Source organism: Eublepharis macularius, chromosome 12 (assembly GCF_028583425.1).
Source record: "Eublepharis macularius isolate TG4126 chromosome 12, MPM_Emac_v1.0, whole genome shotgun sequence".
NCBI lineage: Eukaryota > Metazoa > Chordata > Lepidosauria > Squamata > Eublepharidae > Eublepharis > Eublepharis macularius.
This window is the reverse complement of record NC_072801.1, coordinates 38296691-38316976: the sequence shown is the minus strand read 5'-3', so window position 1 is coordinate 38316976 and position 20286 is coordinate 38296691. Positions and strand designations below refer to the sequence as shown.

The following is a 20286-nucleotide window of genomic DNA, read 5'->3' as shown; positions in this document are numbered from 1 at the left end:
TGGGGATGTATGGGGGGGGGTCCTCAAAAGACTTTTAACCCCTTCTGCTTATGGAGACCACCTCCAACGAAAGGGCAAGAGGCTGGAACTCTTTTATGGAGATAATTCTAAAGCAAAGATCCCCATTCCAAAACAGCTGCTTTCCTCATAGGAAGGTGCTTGGTTTGGAACCTCCCAACATCTTGTGATTGGCTCCCATCTTTCATGGCACCAACTATTTTGCAATGTCACTTACATCCCATTCTTAAAATTTTCGAAGTACCCACAGGCTCAAGAAAATGTCAGATTCCTGCTCAAGATTAGTAGTTTTCAAACTTTTTAGTTTCAGGGGCCTTGTGGGGGGGGGGCACATCACATTGTCTGAAAAGGAAATCTTGTACCTCTCCAAGTTTCAAAGGATTCTGAGTAAGCATTCTAGGGTGTACGCTCAGAGTGTGCTGGCTGGCTTCGCCGAACATCATCAATGCCCCATACGAATAACGTGCGCCTTACAGCACTCTTGTGTTGCAGAGTTATTTGAATAAACTGCTAGGTTATAAGACACTGATAACAGGGAGTGAGAAGTCCATCAGTACTTAGTGCTTAATTTATGACTTTTTGTCCGCATTTCAAATCAGCTGCCCAATCACACTCTGTTCAAGTTTCCCAGCTGAGCAAACTACACAACACGCAATTCATACCACAGACATAATTGGGGGGGGGGGGGATGGAGAACAGGCAGACAATAGCAAGCTTATTAATCTCATCAATTTGGTGGAACAACCTCCTCCCACTCACTCACACCTCCATGGAGAGCCATCCAACATGCAAACAAGCAGCTTTTCCTTTACAGCCGATCCAGAGGGGCTCAAGGAGAGAATTGGTTCCTCCCAAACAGTGCTTTTAATTTCCTCTTAATGAAATTGCATGGGACTTTTTTTTTGGCCCGGTCAGTGTCCCACTGGACCAGGTCAAAAAAAAATCTTGGAAATTGAACTATCCTCACTTTTACATTTCCATAAAGAATGCTATCATTGTGTTAAGCATGGTAACAGAACAAAACAAGAGCAGTGCAGAGTGGATCAGAAAACCTAAGGTGCACCATAAAAATGAACCTATATTCTGTATCAAATGTGTCTAGAAATATGTTTTACAACAGAGACGTGTTTCAATAAATGTGTTCACAAACACTTCTCCAAGGTCCCACATGCTCCCATTTTACACATTAAGAAACTGAGATTGTCAAACAGAAACAAGGGCTAGTTTGTAACATTAGCTCAGTTCAGAAGTTACAAACAAATCTCAGTTTGTCTGTAATAGCCATAACTTTGGTTAGTTGCTGCTGTACTTTCACGTTCTCCCTCTTTCTGCCCCTTGCACAAAGCACAGGGATAGAAGAGGATTAAACAGTGATTAAGAACTTTAGTATTCCCGATTTGAGAGGGTTGTTAAGGTTAGGAAGTTTTGGAGGCCATTAATTCATAGGGTCACCATAAGGTGGAAGCAACTTGACAGCACATAACATACAAAAACTGGGAGGGAAACAAAATTCTGTTAGCCCAGATTTGGACTTAGTAACTGCAACCCGGTTACAGTCTTCAATGCTGGGGCACCATTTGCGGCAAGAGCAAGGAAGGTAGGACTTCGTGAGCACAACGAACTAGACTTGTGGCTACAGCAACCACGTTTTTGTTAATAGCATTTATGGTGGAATGATGCGGGAGCACGTAGAAGCACACCCTCCGTTCCCACATCCCCCCACCAGCCAGGTGAGAGGTGGCGGCAGTTGGGAGCTCACACCCCCACCCCCCACCCATCTTAGGTCACCCAGCAAGCTTCCATGGCAGAGCAGGGAGCCTCAAACCTGGACCTCAAAGATCCTAGCATCACGCTCCAACTACAAACACCATCTCAGCTCTCACGACACTTTATCATTATCCCCAATTTTAAGGTGAGGGGCTGAGGTCCAGAGAACACTGGTTTTCAAGAATTTCCCACCTTACATCCAAAGCACAGTACAACTACTTTTTAAAAAGCAAAAAAGAGTTCTCAGAAATCCTCACTTTGGTGTCATTTGGGTGCGGTGTGTGTGTGTAAGGAATGTTACTAGTGCAAAGGTTAACCACCCTTCTCTCAAACAGAGATACAGAGCCTGCCTTTCAGGAAAATGGCCAACTTGGATTTTAGAAAGAATACTCATTTGCAGGGCCGGATCTAGGGTTGCCGGCACCCGGGGCAACCCTAGTCTGGCCTTGCGCGTGCTTCTGGCACGGCGTGATGATGTTATTTTGGTGACGTCATCATGCGGGGTGCCAGAGACAGTGTGCGGGGCTGGGAAGCCACCCGCACCATTGGCTTCTCCGCAGGCGAATGGCGTGGGCGGCCTCGCAGCCCCCCATGCTGCCTTTCGCCTGCCCCATGGGACAGGGGGCGGCCGGCTTGCCACACTCCCCCTGTCCTGCAGGGCAGGCAAAAGGCAGCGCGGGGGGCTGCGAGGTTGTCCACACCATGTGCCTGCCCCACAGGACAGGGGGCGGCCAGCTGCCCCCTCCTGTGGAGCAGACGAATGGAATGGGTGGCCGCGCTGCCCTTTGCCTGCCCTGCAGGACAGGGGGTGCGCGGCAAGCCGGCCGCCCCCTGTCCTGCGGGGCAGGCGAAAGGCAGCATGGGGGGCTGCCCATGCTGCCGCCTACACGCTCCGACAGCTGGCAGCTGCTCCCAGCGCCCCCTCCCTGGCAGCGCCGGTGGCAGACTACCCCCCTGCCCCCCCTCGATCCAGCCCTGCTCATTTGACCTGCATACTGTAGATCAGCCTGGAATCTGAAGCACAGGGAGTAAATTTAAGCAAAACGATGAGTGTTTCTTATTTTAAAGACAATTCAATTTTAATATTAAAGCTACAGTTGGTACAGAATTCTGCAGCTAGAACGTTGAGTGGAGTGAGCCATAGGGACCATGTCATTCCAAGTCTTTTCTGCACAGGGCTTTTTCATTGGTTGCCAGGTCCAGGATGGGAAATTTCTGGAGAGGGTGGGAGCCTAGAGAGGGTGGGGTTTGGGGAAGAGCCTCCGTGGGGTATAATGCCATAGAGTTCACTCTTCAGCGCAGCCAGTTCTCCAGGGGAACCGGTCTCTATTGCCTGGAGATCAGTTGTAATTCCAGGAGATCTCCAGCTAGCACCTGGAGGCTGGCAATCCTACTCCGGCCCCCATACTACATCGATTTCTCTCCAGAGTTCTGAACGCACAGTCAAAATATTCCGATTCAGTCTCCAAATCGCTTCCCAGATGTTTTCACGCGCCGCATGGAGAAAGGCTGCATCTGCTCCAGAATCGATCTTTCCCCAGCTTTCCTGCATCTTTTCTTTCTGCCCACATACTCCAACGTTTTCCCCCCAGCAAAGTCAAACCGGGGTCTTTTTGAAGTGTGGAAAGCTTTCTTTGGTATGAGGCCTGGCAATGGTCCTGCCTTTTACCCTCCCCTTTATTCCTCTGCATCCTGATTGGATGAACAGCAACCAATCCAGTTTTTTTCCTGAATTAAAAAAAATTAAATAGCAACTTTGCAACACTGGTTTCTTAAAGAAAAAAACTCTTGCAACTACCACAGGAAAAAATAATGTAATATGGTTAACACAAAAACTCAGCACAGAGCCCTGAATCCCACTTGATATTTTAAAGTTTTCAACTGTACTTCTTGAACTTTTCAGTCCATTTTTTTTTTGGTATTTTTTAAAAAAAATTTAAACAGCATCATTGCAGCCATTAAAAAAAACACACACACATGCACCGAAAAAGTGTTTCTTCAGCCATGGACTGGAGAAACTGATGAGTCCTCAGCCAATCCCTCAAGAAACTGATGAGTCCTCAGAGGATTCATTGAGGAAACTGATCAACTGACAAAACGAACGCGTTCCCCAGAAAGCCTGCAGCAGAAACAGGGCATTTTTCTAGAGCAAATTTTTTTAAAAAACCTCCACTTTGGTTCAACTCCCTCAAAGTGCAGAATTAAAGAATCGAAGCAGTACCTGGCCAGAACTGATGAATAAAACAGATCCTATCTTCATGGATCGAATACACAGAAAGCCCGATATAAAGTTCACCATGCAGAAGTTCCAGTCTTGTTTCATCTAAAGCAGCTCCCAGTTTGTTTCTGGGTCCAATTCAAGGTGCTTTAAAGCTCTATATGGATTGGGGACAGCATATCTGAAGGTCTGCCTGCTCTTCAAAGGCCCTGCTTTGGGCACTCCTTCCGTCCGAGACTAGATGGATGGACCCCAAGAAAGGGCCTTCAGGTTCACGGCCCCGAAATTTGGAACTCCTACCACAGGGAGATTCATCTGTCTCCCTTTATTATTGCCTTACACCAGCAGGTGAAGACTTTTTTGTTTTGTTTGGCATTCCCTCACTAACCTCTATTAGCCCTTTGTGTTTTAATGTATTTATATTCATTTTTATTTGTTTTAAGTGCTTAATATATAACATTACTGTTTTAAAATGCTTTTTAAGGTCTCAGATGTTTTAATGTTAATGCCTCAGCAACTCTGAATTGGGTGGAAAGGTGGCATAAAAATTGTTTAAATAAGTAAATATTATTGGTGCCATTGTTTTTTAGAATTCATTTTTAAAAATCCAATGTTGGATCAAACCCAAGAGCAGCCTGACCGATCTCCCTAAGATACAGAGCAATGTCAAACCAATCCACAGCACAGAGCTGCCATCTCCAGGTTGGGAAATTCCTAGTGATTTCAGGAGTGGAGCCTGGAGAGGGAAACATACTCAACAGGTTATAATGCCATAAATGCATCTCTAAAGCAGCCATTTTCTCCATGGAAATTGACATCTGTAGTCTGGAAATCCTTTGTCACTCTGGGAGGTCTCCAGGACCCATCTGAAAACTGGCAACCATACCACAGCACTGTGGGATCAAACCCACCCCAACAATGGTGGACATGTTGTAGCAAGCAGCAGCCCTAGGCACCATTGGTACTGTTGCAGCATGGCGGCCAAGCCAGGGCAGGACCTTCAGCCGGGCCGCAAGCAGTGGCTGCTGTTTCAACTGGTCAGTCAGGACCTTCCCCCATTGCCAGGAGCACACTGTGGCAAGTGGCAGCCCTGGACACTGCCCCTGCACCCTGGCGATGAGCAGACGAGACCTGCTTGCCTGCCTTGCCTTTCCCTACCCCACTCCCTGACAGAGGGAGGGAGGAACAGAAGACTCCTGCCAGCTCTGCATAAACCCACTCTGCTCACAGTGACTCTGTGTGAGCTGGGCTCATGGCGAGGGGTGGTGCCTGGCTTGCCACTCACCTAGGGCACTAAAATCCCTTGGGCTGGCCCTGATCAAACTGTTTGTGTGTAGGAGGACATCTAGGATATTTCATATATAGGAGATCTGGTCTCAGAAGAAAAGACTAGAGAGTGCCAGAGTGCCTCTTCCTATATTCTATTTGCAACATTTCATATCCCATCCACCCACCAAGAAGCTCAGATCAGTTTGCATTGTGTTGTCCTCCTAAGAAACCGGTGAGGTAGGCTAAACTGAAAGATGGTGACTTGCCCAAGAATACACTGTGGGTATTACGATAGACAGAGCCAGCATCATGTAGTGGCTTGAGTGTCGGATGAGGATCTGAGAGGCCCAGGTTTGAATCCCCACTCTGTCACAGAAGCTTGCTGGTGACCTTGGACAGTCACATGGTCTTAGCCTAACCTACCTCACAGTGTTGCTGTGAGGATTAAATGGAGGAGAGGAGAACAATGTAAGCTGCTTTGGATCCCCATTGGGAAGAAGGGTGGAGTATAAGTACAGTAAACAAAAAAAATAAATTCAGTCTAGGACCTAGCTCAAATTTGAGGTGATCAATTTGCAACTGGTCTGTATATCTCAGACTACAGAGAGGCTCATTTGATCCATCATACCCCCCAAAAAATAACAAAATCTATGCACATTGAAAATTGGCATCCAAGGAAAAATTGTCACCTAATCTTATCCTTGATGTGCTATTTTTCTACATGCAGAGAATATTTTTAATACAGGAGAATTCAGTCACACAAGTCGCAAACCCCATGACCAGTATGAAAGGGCACGCATAAATAGACTTACCACCTCCACAACTAGGCCTCAGTTTCCCAAAAGCCCAGGATCACAGCTACAAACACCATACCAGTTCTCTGTACATGCTTAATCTTGCCCTCTCCCAATTTTAATAGAAAAAAAAATTATTGACCACTTCCTATAGACCTTCTCTTTGCAAGAAAAAGATAAAAACAGCTTCAAGGAAAAACTCCAGAAAAACCCATGATGGTTTTAAAGATGCACAGCTACTGAAGAGAATTATATTCTGCTTTCTATCCCATTCTAACATCTCAGTAAATATTTCACAAAAGGGGAAGGAAAGAGATTGGAGAGTTCCCAAACATTCACATTCTCACCAAGTCATTGTCTAACCTTCAAATTATCAAAAGGTTGTTAGGTGCTATGGTATTGTATTAGTCAGTTGAGAGGGTCTTATCGAATCCCATGATAGGAGCAAAACGTTAACCCACCCACAAGGACAATGGGGATTTATTATCAAAAAGGATTTGCCTGGAGTGGTGGCCTTGAATGATGGAACATTGTAAATCAGTGGGTTCATGCTCCCCCCCACTCCCCCAGCATGGGCAGGGTGACCCATGGCAAACTTTGACTCTTCAGGTCTGGGTGTTTATGGCGGTTGTAGAAAGTGCTGATGTACATGTAGACAGGATACAGCGCAGTCCAATTAGGCATTCTGTGAATGCATCCTAGAACACAATTCTGGATTGCAAAGGAAAGCTAGTAATAGATGAGAGGAACAAGTTTTCTGTAGGGAAACCTGTCTGCCATTAACAATCTTCCCACTGAGAAATCTAAACAAGCTCCCAGCTAGGATTGCCAGCCTCCAGGTAGTGGCTGGAAATCTCCCGGAATTACAACTGGTCTCCAGGCCACAGAGATCAATTCACCTGGAGAAAATGGCTACTTTGGGGGGGGGGTGGACTCTGGAATTATGCCATGCCAAGGTCCTTTCCCTCCCCAAACCCCAATTTCTCCAGGTTTCTCCCCCCAGATCTCCAGGAATTTCCCAACTTGGAGCTGGCAACCCTACTTCTAACACTACAATGCTTTAGAGGTTTACTCTGCATTTAACGGGTCTTACTCCCAGGGAAGTATGCATAGTGGTAGAGTGTAAGGCTAAGATCTGGGAGACCCAGGTTCAAATCCTCACTCTGCCATGGAAGCTCACTAGGTTACCTTGGGCCAGTCACATACACTCACAGCCTAACCTACCACCCAGGTTTGTTGTTGTGAAGATAATGGAGAAGGATGAACAATATCGTTAGCAGGTTTGGGAAAGAAGCAGGGTATAAATATCCAAATAAATAAGTTTCCCTTCTCACAATTTTTAAAGAGCGCTAGACAGAAAAGGGGGGGGGGAGATCTTGTTTTGCAATTTGCATATACTATATGTATTTAAATATTATTTTACCTGCCTTTGATTAACTTCTATAGCTGTTACCAAATTCTTGGCTGACACTGCAGAAAGCACAAATATATTACAACCTGAAGAGTTGACAAAGATGGACTTTCCTGTTCACACAGGTTAAAGGTACAGACAAGATGACATTAAAATAAGTCTTGCAGGTGGAGCCTTATAATTTAGACTCATCCACTTCATTATATATGATCAAATATTTAATTATTTCAGTGCCCCAGGCTTTTCTTTTAAAAGGCTTTTCTTTTAAAAAGCCTTAGACAGGGTGGAATGGGCAATGTTAACACTGATTAAATATAATACAGCCCAAGTATTAGTACATTGACAATAATTAACAACGTTTATCTAAAGTTGTGAGTTAATTTCCTGCCCTTCAAAAATCCTGACTGCCTGGTACATATTTATTTTGGTACAGGTTTACTGTACCATTCAGCCAACAATAGAACACTTTTTTTAAAAAAAGTTAATAAACAACGATATAGACTGAGGTGAGCCTGCTAATCAAGCCCCTTACCACCCACCCACAACCCCAGGCTTCATATTCTATTAAGTGCTTAGAATTCTAAACTTTTTTCAATTCACTCTAAGAAAAATGGAGGGAGGGTGCCTAATAGGTCAAAAATACTTTTTAAAAAATCATAGCAAGTTGATTAGACCCTATTCATTTTCAAAGTTTTATGGGTTTCTTATGCAGAAAACTGAATTATCTTAAACTTGTTCTGGTCCAGTAGCACCTTAAATAACAACTAGATTTCCAGGGTATGAACTTTTGAGAGTCAAAGCTCTCTTCATCAGAACAACGTATTGAAGAGAGCTTTGACTCTCAAAAACTCATACCCTGGAAACCAAGTTGGTTTTTAAGGTGCTACTGGACCCAAATCTTGCTGTTCTATTAAAGACAAACTTCGCTACCCACCTGATCTTGTTGATCATCTTCTGATAATCCTCTTTCACGCAAAGATTAATTAATAAGCCCATTAGGGGAATTTATCAGTTTTATATACAATAGAATAATATTCCACATATTAGAGTAGCTACCTGTGTATATTGTCTTCCAGACTCCACAGAGATGATTTCTTTCTTAATTCAATTTGTCATTATCTTAGCTAAACTTGGCTGATTTCCTATCACATAGAATCATTGTTTTGAAATTTCTTTAGCTCTTTTTTACTGATCCTGTTGTCTAATTCTTGCTTTCTGCAACAGCTTTGCAAATTAGTACATGGATATCCACAACTAGGTCGTTTTTTAAAGGAAACAGCTACATTTCTTTATTCAAAATATTTCAATACTGTACGACAATTAAATTAAAATTATTTTGATTTAAATTAAATTATTTCAATACTGTATGACAATTAAAAAATTAAATACCAAATTTGTTATTCCTGATGTTCTCTCTTCATGCAAATATTTAAAACACATAAAAATTGGTCCATATGACTTATTTTTATTATTTTTATTATTTTGATTTTAAGCCCACCCTCCCTGTGATCGGGCTATATTCTTGCTAATACAGCTGAATATTTAACAGCAAGGGATACAAAGAAGTACTCTATACAGCTGGTGCCTGCTTGAGTATAATGCATGGTGTTTGAGCTCTACAGTGAAGCATCTTTGTGAATTCACTAAGAACTAACATCTCTTGAACTTCTCTCTATTTCGCTCCATTATCACAGTATCTGATTTTTTTGTGCTTTGTCTGCAGAAATGAGTGTAAAAAAAAATTCTCTCCATATATGTAACTCATTCCACATGATATATTTTGAGATCAACGATATTTTTTATTTGCCATTTGTATCATTTGTACAACAACCCCATGAAGCAGATTTAATCTGCCCATTTGAATGATGGTAGAACTAAGGCTGGGATAATTATACTGTAAGACAAATACAGACAAAACATTTTGCCAGTTTGTTCCTGGAGCTCCATCCTTGTTTGTTCCAGTCTAACCACCGATGGTAATTACTCTGCCTTCTACTGTAGTGTGCTCCCATTTGAGCTATGATTCAAACTCAAGTTACCAAGCCATAATTTGCACAGCTTGCAAGTGGTCACAGAATCCAGTATTTATTAGATTACTTCAGTCAAACGAATCTCAGCCCTTAGCATTTGGCAGGAAAAAATGTGTGCCTGACTCGTCATCCCCAGGAGGTGGGGCATGTCTGTGTATGGGAAGGGATCTGAACTTGTATCTTCAGAATGTGACCCTGCTCAGCAGCAAGCATCCAACTATACCATTTCTCCGATAAAATATTATTTCCACTTGAGGAGGAGGGGATGCTGATTTCCACCAGTTCCCTCCCCCTCCAGAACCCCATGTTGCCCCCCTGGTCTGTTCCTGAGCACTGTCCACCAGGGACAAAATTTCAGAGAGTTCAGTGGGCTGCAGCAGGAGGTGGACACAGGTACGTCCTATTCCACAAAGTCCACAGATGTTTGGATGCACACTGGGGATGAATCCAAAGGAATACTGCAACAATTGCAGAAACTGGATTCAGGAATTAAATTTAGGCGTTCCAAGATATTCAGCTTTCATTTAAGAAAACATTTCTGATCCTTTTTACTGCAGAAGGGAGCTTGAAAACATGTAGGAATACAAAGAAGATGAGAAGAACTTCCTCAGATCAGGGATGTGAGCATTGTTTAACTTTGCCCCTTAGTTGTTACTGCCTGGATAAAAAGAGGCTCAGTCTCCCCATGTTCCTCTCAATCCCTGCCTTAAAACTCCATCTTGAACACAGGATAGGTTATGCAGAATACATGAAAAATTCACTTTATAATTTATTTCACTGAATTCTGATCTCCTTGGGGCAGAATCAGGGACACCTTGTATAATTCAGGCAGTTGACTATCATGCAAAAGTACACACATCTAAAAATAAAACCTCTCTCATTGGGCCAAGTGCATGGACAAAGTTGAGGGTAAGAGTTGAGGGGAGAAGAGGAAGGCTCTGGGTACGCATGCCTGATCAACGGGGAATTTTGATATTGAGAGTCACGTCTGTTCCACAGGGACTTCAGAGACCGGGAGTTGTTTATCAGGCTCTATGGAATGGCTCGTGGGAGTTTCTCTTCTGTTAGGATTTTAAAAGCTATGTGGGAAAGCATCTGGAATAAAAAAAATTAAAATGGCAGGGATCTGGTTGGCTGTACACTAAACTGATGCTGGCTCTTTAAAAATCTGGCATAGCCACATACACATACCCAGCCTAGGTCCTAGCTTGATGTGCGCTTAAAAGCAACATGCTTCCTTACCAAATAAAATAAAATAAAAATACAATGTCGAAAACCATGTTTGCAAGGTTCATTACAGAAGCCCAGCCCTCTCTGCTGGCAATGCAGGCTCCTGTTTTAATCCACGCCAAAAGGATTTCCCTTGTGAGCCATACGGAACTGCCAGAGATTTCCCTTCTGCGCCACGCAAAGCTCCAGGAAAGCCAGGCTTGGCTATAAATAACCCCTTTGCAGACATCCCTGACTTCCGGTTCTGCCGCTCTTCCCCTGCCAACAGTCCCATCCTCTCCCCACTCCTCACCCCAAACAGTAGGCACAAGAATTGCCCATGCAAGCAAGCATGCAAATTCCCAAGAGGAAGCAGACAGAGAGAGGGTCTTCTGTTTTTTCTCCTCAATTTTCTCATGCTTGATTTAGGCTTGGGCAGGAGGGAGGGGAGCAGGGATAAGCTCACATCCCCCCACCCCAGTTCTGAGATATATTCTCAACACATTACCCCACAACAGTAGTGGTTCTGGATGGTGTTGTTTTGTATAGACAGTATAAACAACAGGCACACTTGCACCTATGGGAGGGGGGCTCAGGAGAAACCAGCAAAGCAAGTTACCCACAGGGAAACCATCATCCCCTTATCTACTCATAAGAGAGGAATTGGAGCAAGGGATCATAACCAACAAAAGAAGAAGGAGGAAGAGTAAAATCACAGCATGCTAAAGAATCACTGGGGGAGGAGAATTCCCTAACCAATCTAAGGTGTATTTAGGGTGGTGTCAGGCATTAAAGCCGGGGGGGGGGGAGAGATGACTGGGAAACAAGAAATTCTCAAAGCAGCTCCGAAAGATCTAATGAGCCCACTTGCGGATTAAGGCCAAAGGACACGCTGCATGGAATCTCCGGGGAGGCCTTCCCACTTCAGAAGCTGATTGGGTTGGATATGGTTTGTAGACCAGGTTTTTGGGAAGGGTTAGGGCAAGTCTCTTTGGAGTACTGAGTTGGTGGGAAGTGATCTTTTAAGGGGGAAAGGGAGAATAAAGGAATTTCAAAAACCACTGATGGCAAACAGCAGCCAGGTCTTATGCCTTAAATTCTTCCTTTCTTGCTTCCCTCCCGCCCACCCCACACACAAGTGAGTCCTCAATTTCTCTGTGTACACTTGAGGAAGGGAGAGAGTAGTATGGCAGTGTATATACTCACACTGAATCATCAAGGCAGAAATGTGAGAGTATTTAAGCATACTGAATTCTGTTTTATTGCAGCCATGCTTCTCTGTTAGTTGCATTTCAGGCTGCTCAAGGGTGTGGCTTTTCAAGAGATATGTTCTTATCCAGAAATATTCTTTGTTATTTTAGTCTGCATGTTCCTTGCTGCATGGCTTCCTTTGTGTGCCTTTCTGTAATTCTCTATATGCACACAAACAACATTTTTGCTCCAATTTGCTCTAGCTGGAGGGTAAGCCTGCAGGCCTGAAGTATCAAGAAAACTGCCTGAAATGGGAGTTCTGAAGGCAGGCAACGGGGCAAAGAGGAAATATCTGTTAAGCCCATGGGATCGCTCGGATTAGAAGGAGGGCACTTTTAAAAAATAAGGTGCATGCATTCAAGAATATCAGATAGCCTGACTACAACACAAGAGTTCTCAAAGAGAGAGATGAGCACAGAGCCTTATGAAGGCATGAGCGACTGGAGCCTCCTTCCTGCTTGGGAATAGGACAGGAAAGAGAATATTAAAGGAAAGAGAATATAGATTTAGGATGAACAGGAGAGCCAGGAGTTAGGCCTGGATCAGGGTTCAAGTACCTGTACCAAAGACCCTTTACAGGGCTCTGTCTGAGCCCCTCACGTGTAAAACACGAACAGCAGTCTTTTCTCACAAGGCTGAAGAAAAGGGAAGAATGACAGCAAGCTTATTTGTCACTTTTGCATCCTGCCTTTACACGGAGAAGCTCAAGGTGGCTCCCCTGGGATTATTGCTTTCGATCCTCCTAACAACCCTGTTATGTGCGAGTGATATTTAGCATGCTTGAGATTTCTGCCTTGATGACGGAACTTAAAAAGGAAAAACCTATGCAAAGAATGGCATAAACACATACACTAATATTATGTAGCTCAGTGGCAGAGCATCTCCTTTCCACACAGAAGGTCCCAAGCTCAATTCCCGGCATCTCCAGTTAAAGGGACCAGGGAGTAGGTGATAATTAAAAATTTCTGGAGAGCCCCTGCCAGTCAGAATTGACAGAACTGACTCTGACAGAACTGACTGATGAACCAAGGGTCTGATTTAGTATAAGGCTGCTTTATGTGTTCATGTTAGGCAGGTAATTTGGGCCATCCAATGGAGATCTGAACGTCACATGCTCAAACCCAGCATTCTAGCTAGCAGTCACCATATCCCATTTGCTGTCAATCACTTCAAGTCCCAAGAAAAGTGGAGTACAGATATTCGGAATAAATCAAATCACTTTGGTTCTCATCACAGCAACGTAAACAGACAGTGAGCGTAGAACCCATACCAGTCATTCATCCATACAGCCAGCATGGTGTAGTAGTTGGAAAGTCAGAGCACGATCTGGGAGACCCGGTTTCCAGTCCTCGCTCTGCCATGGAACTTTGCTGGATGACTTTGAGCAAGTCACACACATTCAGCCTAACCTACCTATAGGGTTGTCGTGAGGATAAAATGAGGGGGGAAAGAAGGATAAAAGCTGCTTTGGTCCCCACTGGTGAAAAAGAGAACAATGTGCTCCTGAGTCACAACTGAACCATGAAGACTCCAACTATGGAGTGTTCCAGGCAAAAAATGAGCAGAGGTGGTTTGCCACTGCCTTCCTCCACACAGCAGCCCTACTTTCTTTGGCTGCCCCTCATCCATGTAGTGATTGTGACCAAACCTGCTCAGCTCCCAAGTCCTGACGAAAAGGCAGGATTATAAGTGAAGTAAATAAATAACAGCACAAAATGCACTGCAAACAAAAAATGGATTATCAATGTATCCACCCTTTCCAATATCTCAAGGCAGGTTCAGATATCAGTGGTAACAACAAAATACTTTTTACCACCCAGGCCTATGCATAGCATATACTATATTCACATATTAGCATCCTTCACAAAATTGCTACAACACCAGGGAAACTGCATGCATTTCACAAGACATGGAAAGAATTGTTAGAATGTTGCTACTTGGAGTACACACATAGGGGGAAGATATTAGGGGTGGGGAGTGAGAGTAAAGGCTTTTATCGTTCTGTGGGATGTATAAAACAGAATTGTTCAGCACAGAATTTTTAAAAAGTAAACAGGGCTGTAGCTTTAATGTCTGCAAAACATTTTAGGCCGTTTTACTGCATTTACTGCACTGTTTTTATTGGTTTTTAAAACTGTAATCTGCCTCAAACCTCAGCAAGAAAGATGGACTATAAAAGCAGCAAGCAAGCAAATGTTTCAACTAAGACAGTATTTAATACGGCAGACAGGCTATCCGGATTACACTCGGGCTTCTTTTAACCGAAGTGCTGGGGGACAATATAAACGTCTCTGAATTTGCAAGGGAGGGAGAGGGGAAAGAGTACATTTTTTCAAGAGACCATAATCTAATCAGGACAGCCCGACCCAGGCATTCTCCTTCCCCATCTTACTTGGCCTACTCAGCATTCCTTGATAAATTCTCCTTGTTTTATCTTAAGCTAGGCAAACAGAAAACCGATTACCCAGCAGGGGCAATTCATGCGGGCACGTCTTACTTCTGCAGTGGTGTACCACAGGTGGCACAGCTAGAAGGTTCCTGCTTTGGAGCTCACTTCAGGCAGGAATGCCTGGGCAAGCCACCACCTCCTGCCCCTTGGTTTCAGTGCCTTCATCTGAAATATAGGGATAGGTTTTTCTGGCTGCCAAGGTTGAGACTGCAGGTGGAAGGCTGCATTTTTAAACAGTTCCTTGATTTTTTTGGGGTGGTGGTGGTAGGGTGGGATCTCCTGCACATGGAAAACCAGCACCTCAGGGAGGGAGCACATTCTTCTCCCCAAGATGCTGTTTTGCTGTGTGCAGAAAGAGAGATTTCCCTCTTGGTCAGGGGAACATTCAAACATGCCGCTTTTCCCTGCCTCCCTCCTCCAGCCAGGAGTGGTATAATCCAAGGAAACTTTGACCATTTTGTTTCTTTTTTAAAAAAAAATTAAACCAGCTTTTGGTAATCCTTGCAGGCGACTGTAAAAAAGAGGGCAATATTCTTTTCCCACTTAAAAAAAAAAGACTCAGGATAAGTAAGTTAAGTGTTTGCATACTCAGGAACTGCTAAATATCACTGCTGCCCACCACCCAGCCATATGATTTTCAAGGAGGCATATATTCAGGATTCTCTGGGGCTCCTCTCTGACAGCATTCTGTACAGAAAGGCCCTTGAAGAAAGGATAAAATGAATCCTATTCTATGAATGCTGGCAGTTTAGGGAACAGGTTTAGGGTTTTAAAGAGGAACCCCAGCTACTATTCCTACCTTTAACCTCTATAGAGGAGGACACTAGAAGAGGAGCTGAGAGTACCTCCTTAAAACAAAAGCTGGATGATCCAAAGCAATTGCTTGAAACATGGCCAGAGCTGCATTTTGGAGATGCGTTTTCTCAACAGCTTGAGGTGGACAGCTTTTTAGGAGAAAGTTTTTACTGTTCTCTTTCTCTCTCTCCCCTGATGATTTGGAAGGGTTATCACACTGGCAGGCCAGAATATCGAAGCATGTCATTCATCTTTTTCAGCCCTAAGGACTCCACCCTCAGCACTGCTCTCCAGCTGGGGTGGTGGATTTTGGTTCAACTGTGCTTCCCCCACCTCCCCTTCATCCACTGCCCTTTGCAGAAGGAACTGTCGTTTCAAAACCAATGGCTGCTCTCCTACCCCCTTGTCTGGAAAAGAAAGGGGGGGGGAGTCTGAGGAAAAACTGGAACAGAGGTGGAAGGGGGATGCACATAACTCAATCCAAATCACAGACTGATTAACAACCCACACGCTCCAGGAAGGGTCTGGGATAGCCATTAGGGAGGGGTTTAAGGCAAACAATAAGGCTACTTGGTCCAGAAAAAATGATTGGGGGAAGGGGGAAACACAGAGGGGGAGAGGATTTTTGGACAGAAATATCTGAGGTTTCAATAGATATGTACAGAAATAGTGGGGTGGGAACAATGGATTTTTAAAAAAACTAATATTTTGTAAAAAGAAAAAAATCCTGAAGAATCCATACCCCAAATACAGTTCAATTCCATGTCGCCCTTCCCTCACCGAGCCCCCCCCCCCAAATACACACACAGGCTGTTCACATATGTATATATAGAAAGATTAAAGGCTTGGTGTGCTATTTAGTTAATTGGATTTTGTCAGAGACCTTATCAAGAGCTGGGAACTGAACACCCAGTTTGAGGGGGGGGGGGCAAATTTGGCAGAGCTAGATTTTCCTTGGTTCTTCTCCAAAACTGGATCAAATGTACACATTAAAAACAACAAACATACCCCCTCCCAAATGTCACCCAGAAACTATGGTTTAGCATCTAGGAAACAAAATAGGCTGTGGGGCAGTGCCCCCATAGGGGAGTGGAGTAGTGGGGGCGAAAAGCAAACTTTTTTATGAAACAGAGATAAATTAGAAGCTGCCAGTATTTGCCCCAAAGCAGAAAATATTTTGGAGTGATGAGTTATAGAGAAGCCTCCAAACTTAAAAGTATTTTGCATGCTGTGGGTTCAACATTCTGGTACTTCAAAAAAAAAAAAACCTCTCCTATGTCCAAACAAAAAAGTCACATGCACGGTCTTCCACTGTAGATTCACCAATGTCTTCTTATTAACAGGAAAGCCAATGGTGAGAATTCTCACCAAGAACCTGAAAGCATTCAAAGGACAGAGCAGCAGAGAAAGTCCTGTGCCTTGAAAAGTCCTAGTTCTCTCCAAAGGGGATCTCAACATCTAAGGCACATCATGCACAAACATCCACCCTAGTGTAAAAAAAAAACAAAGCAGCCTCAGCCCTTGATCTTACACCCCAACCCCCAAATCCGATAACTGCAACAGCGGGACATCAACCAAGTAAGGCTTTCCAAATGGGAAATCCCATACCACCACCACTGTCGCCCCTCCACAGTACAGCGCCTGATCTTTCTTAATAAGGTCACATCAAAGGCTGGCAATAGGGGAAGAGGATGTCACCTCAGCTCGGTCAGGCCCAAGAGGGATCTCATTATACGTACAGTGGTTGGAACTGTTCCAGTGCTGGTTACGGAGAGGGGTGCTGTACTGGTTGGGATTCCCGGGTCCTTTGTCCTGAATCAAGCAAGCACGGTTCTGGTTGTAAAAATCCATCATGAAGAAGGGGTTAGGACTGCTGTTTAAACCAGCTACATCCACACTTTCGTACATCTTCTCCAGGAGGAACAAGAAGGAAAGAAAGTGGGGGGGGGATGGGAGGGTGGGAAGGAAAGAAAGTGGGGGCAGTTAGGTTCACGGAAGATTGAAAAGCAAAATCCTATAGCAGCAACGAATCCAGAGGGACAAGGGAAGGTTTGGCTGGTTGTTTTCTGTTTTCTGATTCCTCTCAATCCCTAGTGGAGAGGTATTTAGGGAATCCAGAAGAGGCTGGGGAATCCGCCAAACACGCTGGGTTGGCCACCAATGTTTTTATGTAAAGTAAAAAATAAAAAACCCAAAATATAATATTAAAGTCTTCAGTTTCTTCCGTCTTCTATTCCAGGCATCCCCCTGGGGAAACGCGTTGGCCAATCCAGGGCTGAGATGCTTCTCCCATTTCAAGACCAAAATACATTTATAAATCCAAAAACAATGGAATTATTACTTTAAAAAAATAAAATGCAAGTCGCTCAATCTTCCCACAAGCAGAATTATTTGAAGGTTCCCTGATGTTAGACAACATTTTGATCACATTTCCGCCTTCAGTTCAGTTCCATGATTCTTCGTCCTCCTTTCAAACTAGGCAAGAAAAGAGGGGGTAAAAATATTCTTCTGCAGCAACTCCCTCCAGAAAAAAAAAAAAGGATTTTAAAAAAAGTTTCACACATGGGGGGGGGGGGGCAGGGAGAATAAGCAAGGTTTCCTGGTAGAATTCAAATGGTTTTCCTGTCTGACAAATGTTGGATGAAATGCAAAGGAACAGCGCTCATGAGTTCTTACACATATTTTAAAAAAGCAAAAACAAAAGCCATGTCCCTGGCCAGGGAAAGAGGGGGAGAAAGAGGGGTGGAGAGGGAAACATACAAAATGTGTTGTCAGCTTCTCAAAGCTGGGGAAGATGCCAGAGGCCTGGAACCCTCGAGTCTCCTTGGTTGCAGGATTTCTCTCCAGCTGCCTGGTTCTCCTCTCCCTGGGAAGAGAGAGCGCCTGTGTGCATGTGTGCGGGCGCGGGCGCGCGCGCGCGCGCGTGTGTGCGTGCGGGATGTACAAGGCTGATAGATTAAAGGCAGCAGAAAAATCTTTCCTGACTCGAAAAGTCGGCTCTCCACGGGCTTAACTCTTTCCTTACCTGCGGTCTTCTGTGTCTTGCGCAGCCCCAGCCAACTGCGGAAACGCATAAGAGGCTCGAGGGGGTGGGGGGGAGACGGAGAGAAATTAATGAATGAAAGAAAGGAAGGGGAGGAGGAAGGGGAGGGGGAAGAGGGAAAACGGCAGGCGAGGGGGAAAAGAAAAAGAAAACGCCTCTCACAGCTGTCTCCCGCTACAATGCTGCAGCCGCTGCGCCAGCATCGCGGGCTGTCTCCATCGAGCAAGGAGACCACGCCGGAGGCCCCCGTACTTTTGGCTGCTTCTTTTGCTGCGAGAAGATCCAGCCAAGGCGGCCCCTCTTGCCTGCATCACCCCTCTCCGAAAGGGAGGTTTCTGCTGCTCCTCCGGCCGCCCCTCATTTGCGTAATATTATGCAGCTGAACTCCGCCTGAACCCTCCTGGCAAAAAAGCTTCACCTCCAAATGACCCATTCACAGGCCTTCTCCTTGCCAGTGACATCACAGGGGCGCTCCCCCTCCTCCTCCTCCCCCTCGCTTGCCAAGGGCTGCCACCGGCAGGCCGCTGCCGCCACCACTGAGCCAGCCGAGGCCGGGATGCCAGGGAAGAGGGGGCCCCCAGGGCCGGCCGGCCGGCCAGGGAGGAGAAGAGACGCGCCTGTCGACGCGCACGCAGGCTGGCAAGAAAGAGAAGAGCGCAAAGGAAGGCAAAGCCGAGCAGGAAGAGAAAAGAAAGGTGGCCAGGCACAGGCACCCACGCTCGCGCCCGTTCTAATCAATGCACCTGCCAGCCGACAGTGGGTGGTGGAAACTAGAAGATGCTTGGGCGAGGAGGGGGAGATGTCTGATATATTTCTAAGGTTAAAACCTCCGGCGGCTTTGGGTCTTGCAAGAGACAAAATGCAAAACACACCAGCGAAGGCCTTTACCTAGCCACCAGCAGGTGAAACACCGGCTGCTTCAAGCCACACACAATTACTCATCAGGCTGATGTTTGAAAGGGGGCCACTCTTTCCTATATTAAATACAGGAAACATGCAGTGTTAACAGAATAATTTGAAGTCATTCATTTAATGCACACAGATATACATTTCCCATGAACCTAACAACTGCCCTGTGAACTAGACCAGTATGATCATCTGTGTAGCAGCGAATAGGTGATAAGGTTTGCCTCAGGCCACCTAGTGGATTCACCACTGTCCAGAGACTAAAACTAGTCATTTGAGTCATCCGTTATCTTCTTCACAATTCTGTTATCTCAGCTTAAAAAGGAAAATCAAGGATGAGAAACTGCCAAATGAGGGGGAATTTGAATATCTGCTTGTTAGAGAGCAAGGTACAAATTATGGCCTCCAATGCAGAATCAAGTAACACCCACAGAATCCTAGTTCTCATTTAAAAGAAGAGCAAAGTTTCTAGTCTTCACAGTTCTGGACAAAGCTGCACAGGAAGATTTGCTACTAACAGATTCCAGCACATTTTTTTGCCTCCACCGAGTAACATCCTGTGGAGAAACACACGTGAAAAGTATTATACTGGGTTTTAATAAGTAGGGCTGTGTGTTCCTGGCACTTTCACACAAAGGCAGAATTGGATACTGGTCATGAAAGTCAGCATTCTAAAGGCCTCCGATTTCAAAGTTTCTGCATGCCCCTTGCTCCTCCTTATGGGTAATTGAAGTACAATAAAATCACACAGGGTAAAAAATACAATGTGCTTAATTTGCACAGTTTAGACAAGTCTTCCATCAGCTTTTCTTGCTGCAGCTGTGTATAATCCACATGGATTTTGCAGCAAAGATTCACAAGCAAGATCAGGCAGGAATCTGTTTTTTCCCCCAGATCATTCCTGCAAAAACAATTATGCTGCATTCCAATGACATAATATGTTTTCATATAGATATTCTTCCACTGGATCTTCACTGAATGCTAAAAACTTGAACAGTTTGGCTTTTAAAATAAATGGCTTTCTCTGCAAATGTGCCCTACTTACTATAGCCCTAGTCTCTCAATTTCTACAGGTGATTTCACAGAATCTCAGGTTTGCAACTGCCCCAAATGTTGTCAAATTGAA

General features: G+C 44.7%; 1 protein-coding gene across 3 annotated transcripts in view; it reads right to left on the bottom strand.

Moving 5' to 3' along the window:
* The window catches only part of RARA (retinoic acid receptor alpha), a 190648-nt gene that overhangs the window by 45624 nt on the left and 124738 nt on the right, over positions 1–20286 (bottom strand). Inside the window, exon 1 of one of the 3 annotated variants that reach the window (XM_054992975.1) lies at positions 16951–17119. The exons of the other annotated variants lie outside the window; for them this stretch is intronic. Coding sequence (XP_054848950.1) covers positions 16951–17119 — 169 coding nt within the window. Of the gene's footprint in view, positions 1–16950; positions 17120–20286 lie in introns of those variants that run through there. 3 annotated transcript variants of the gene reach the window in all.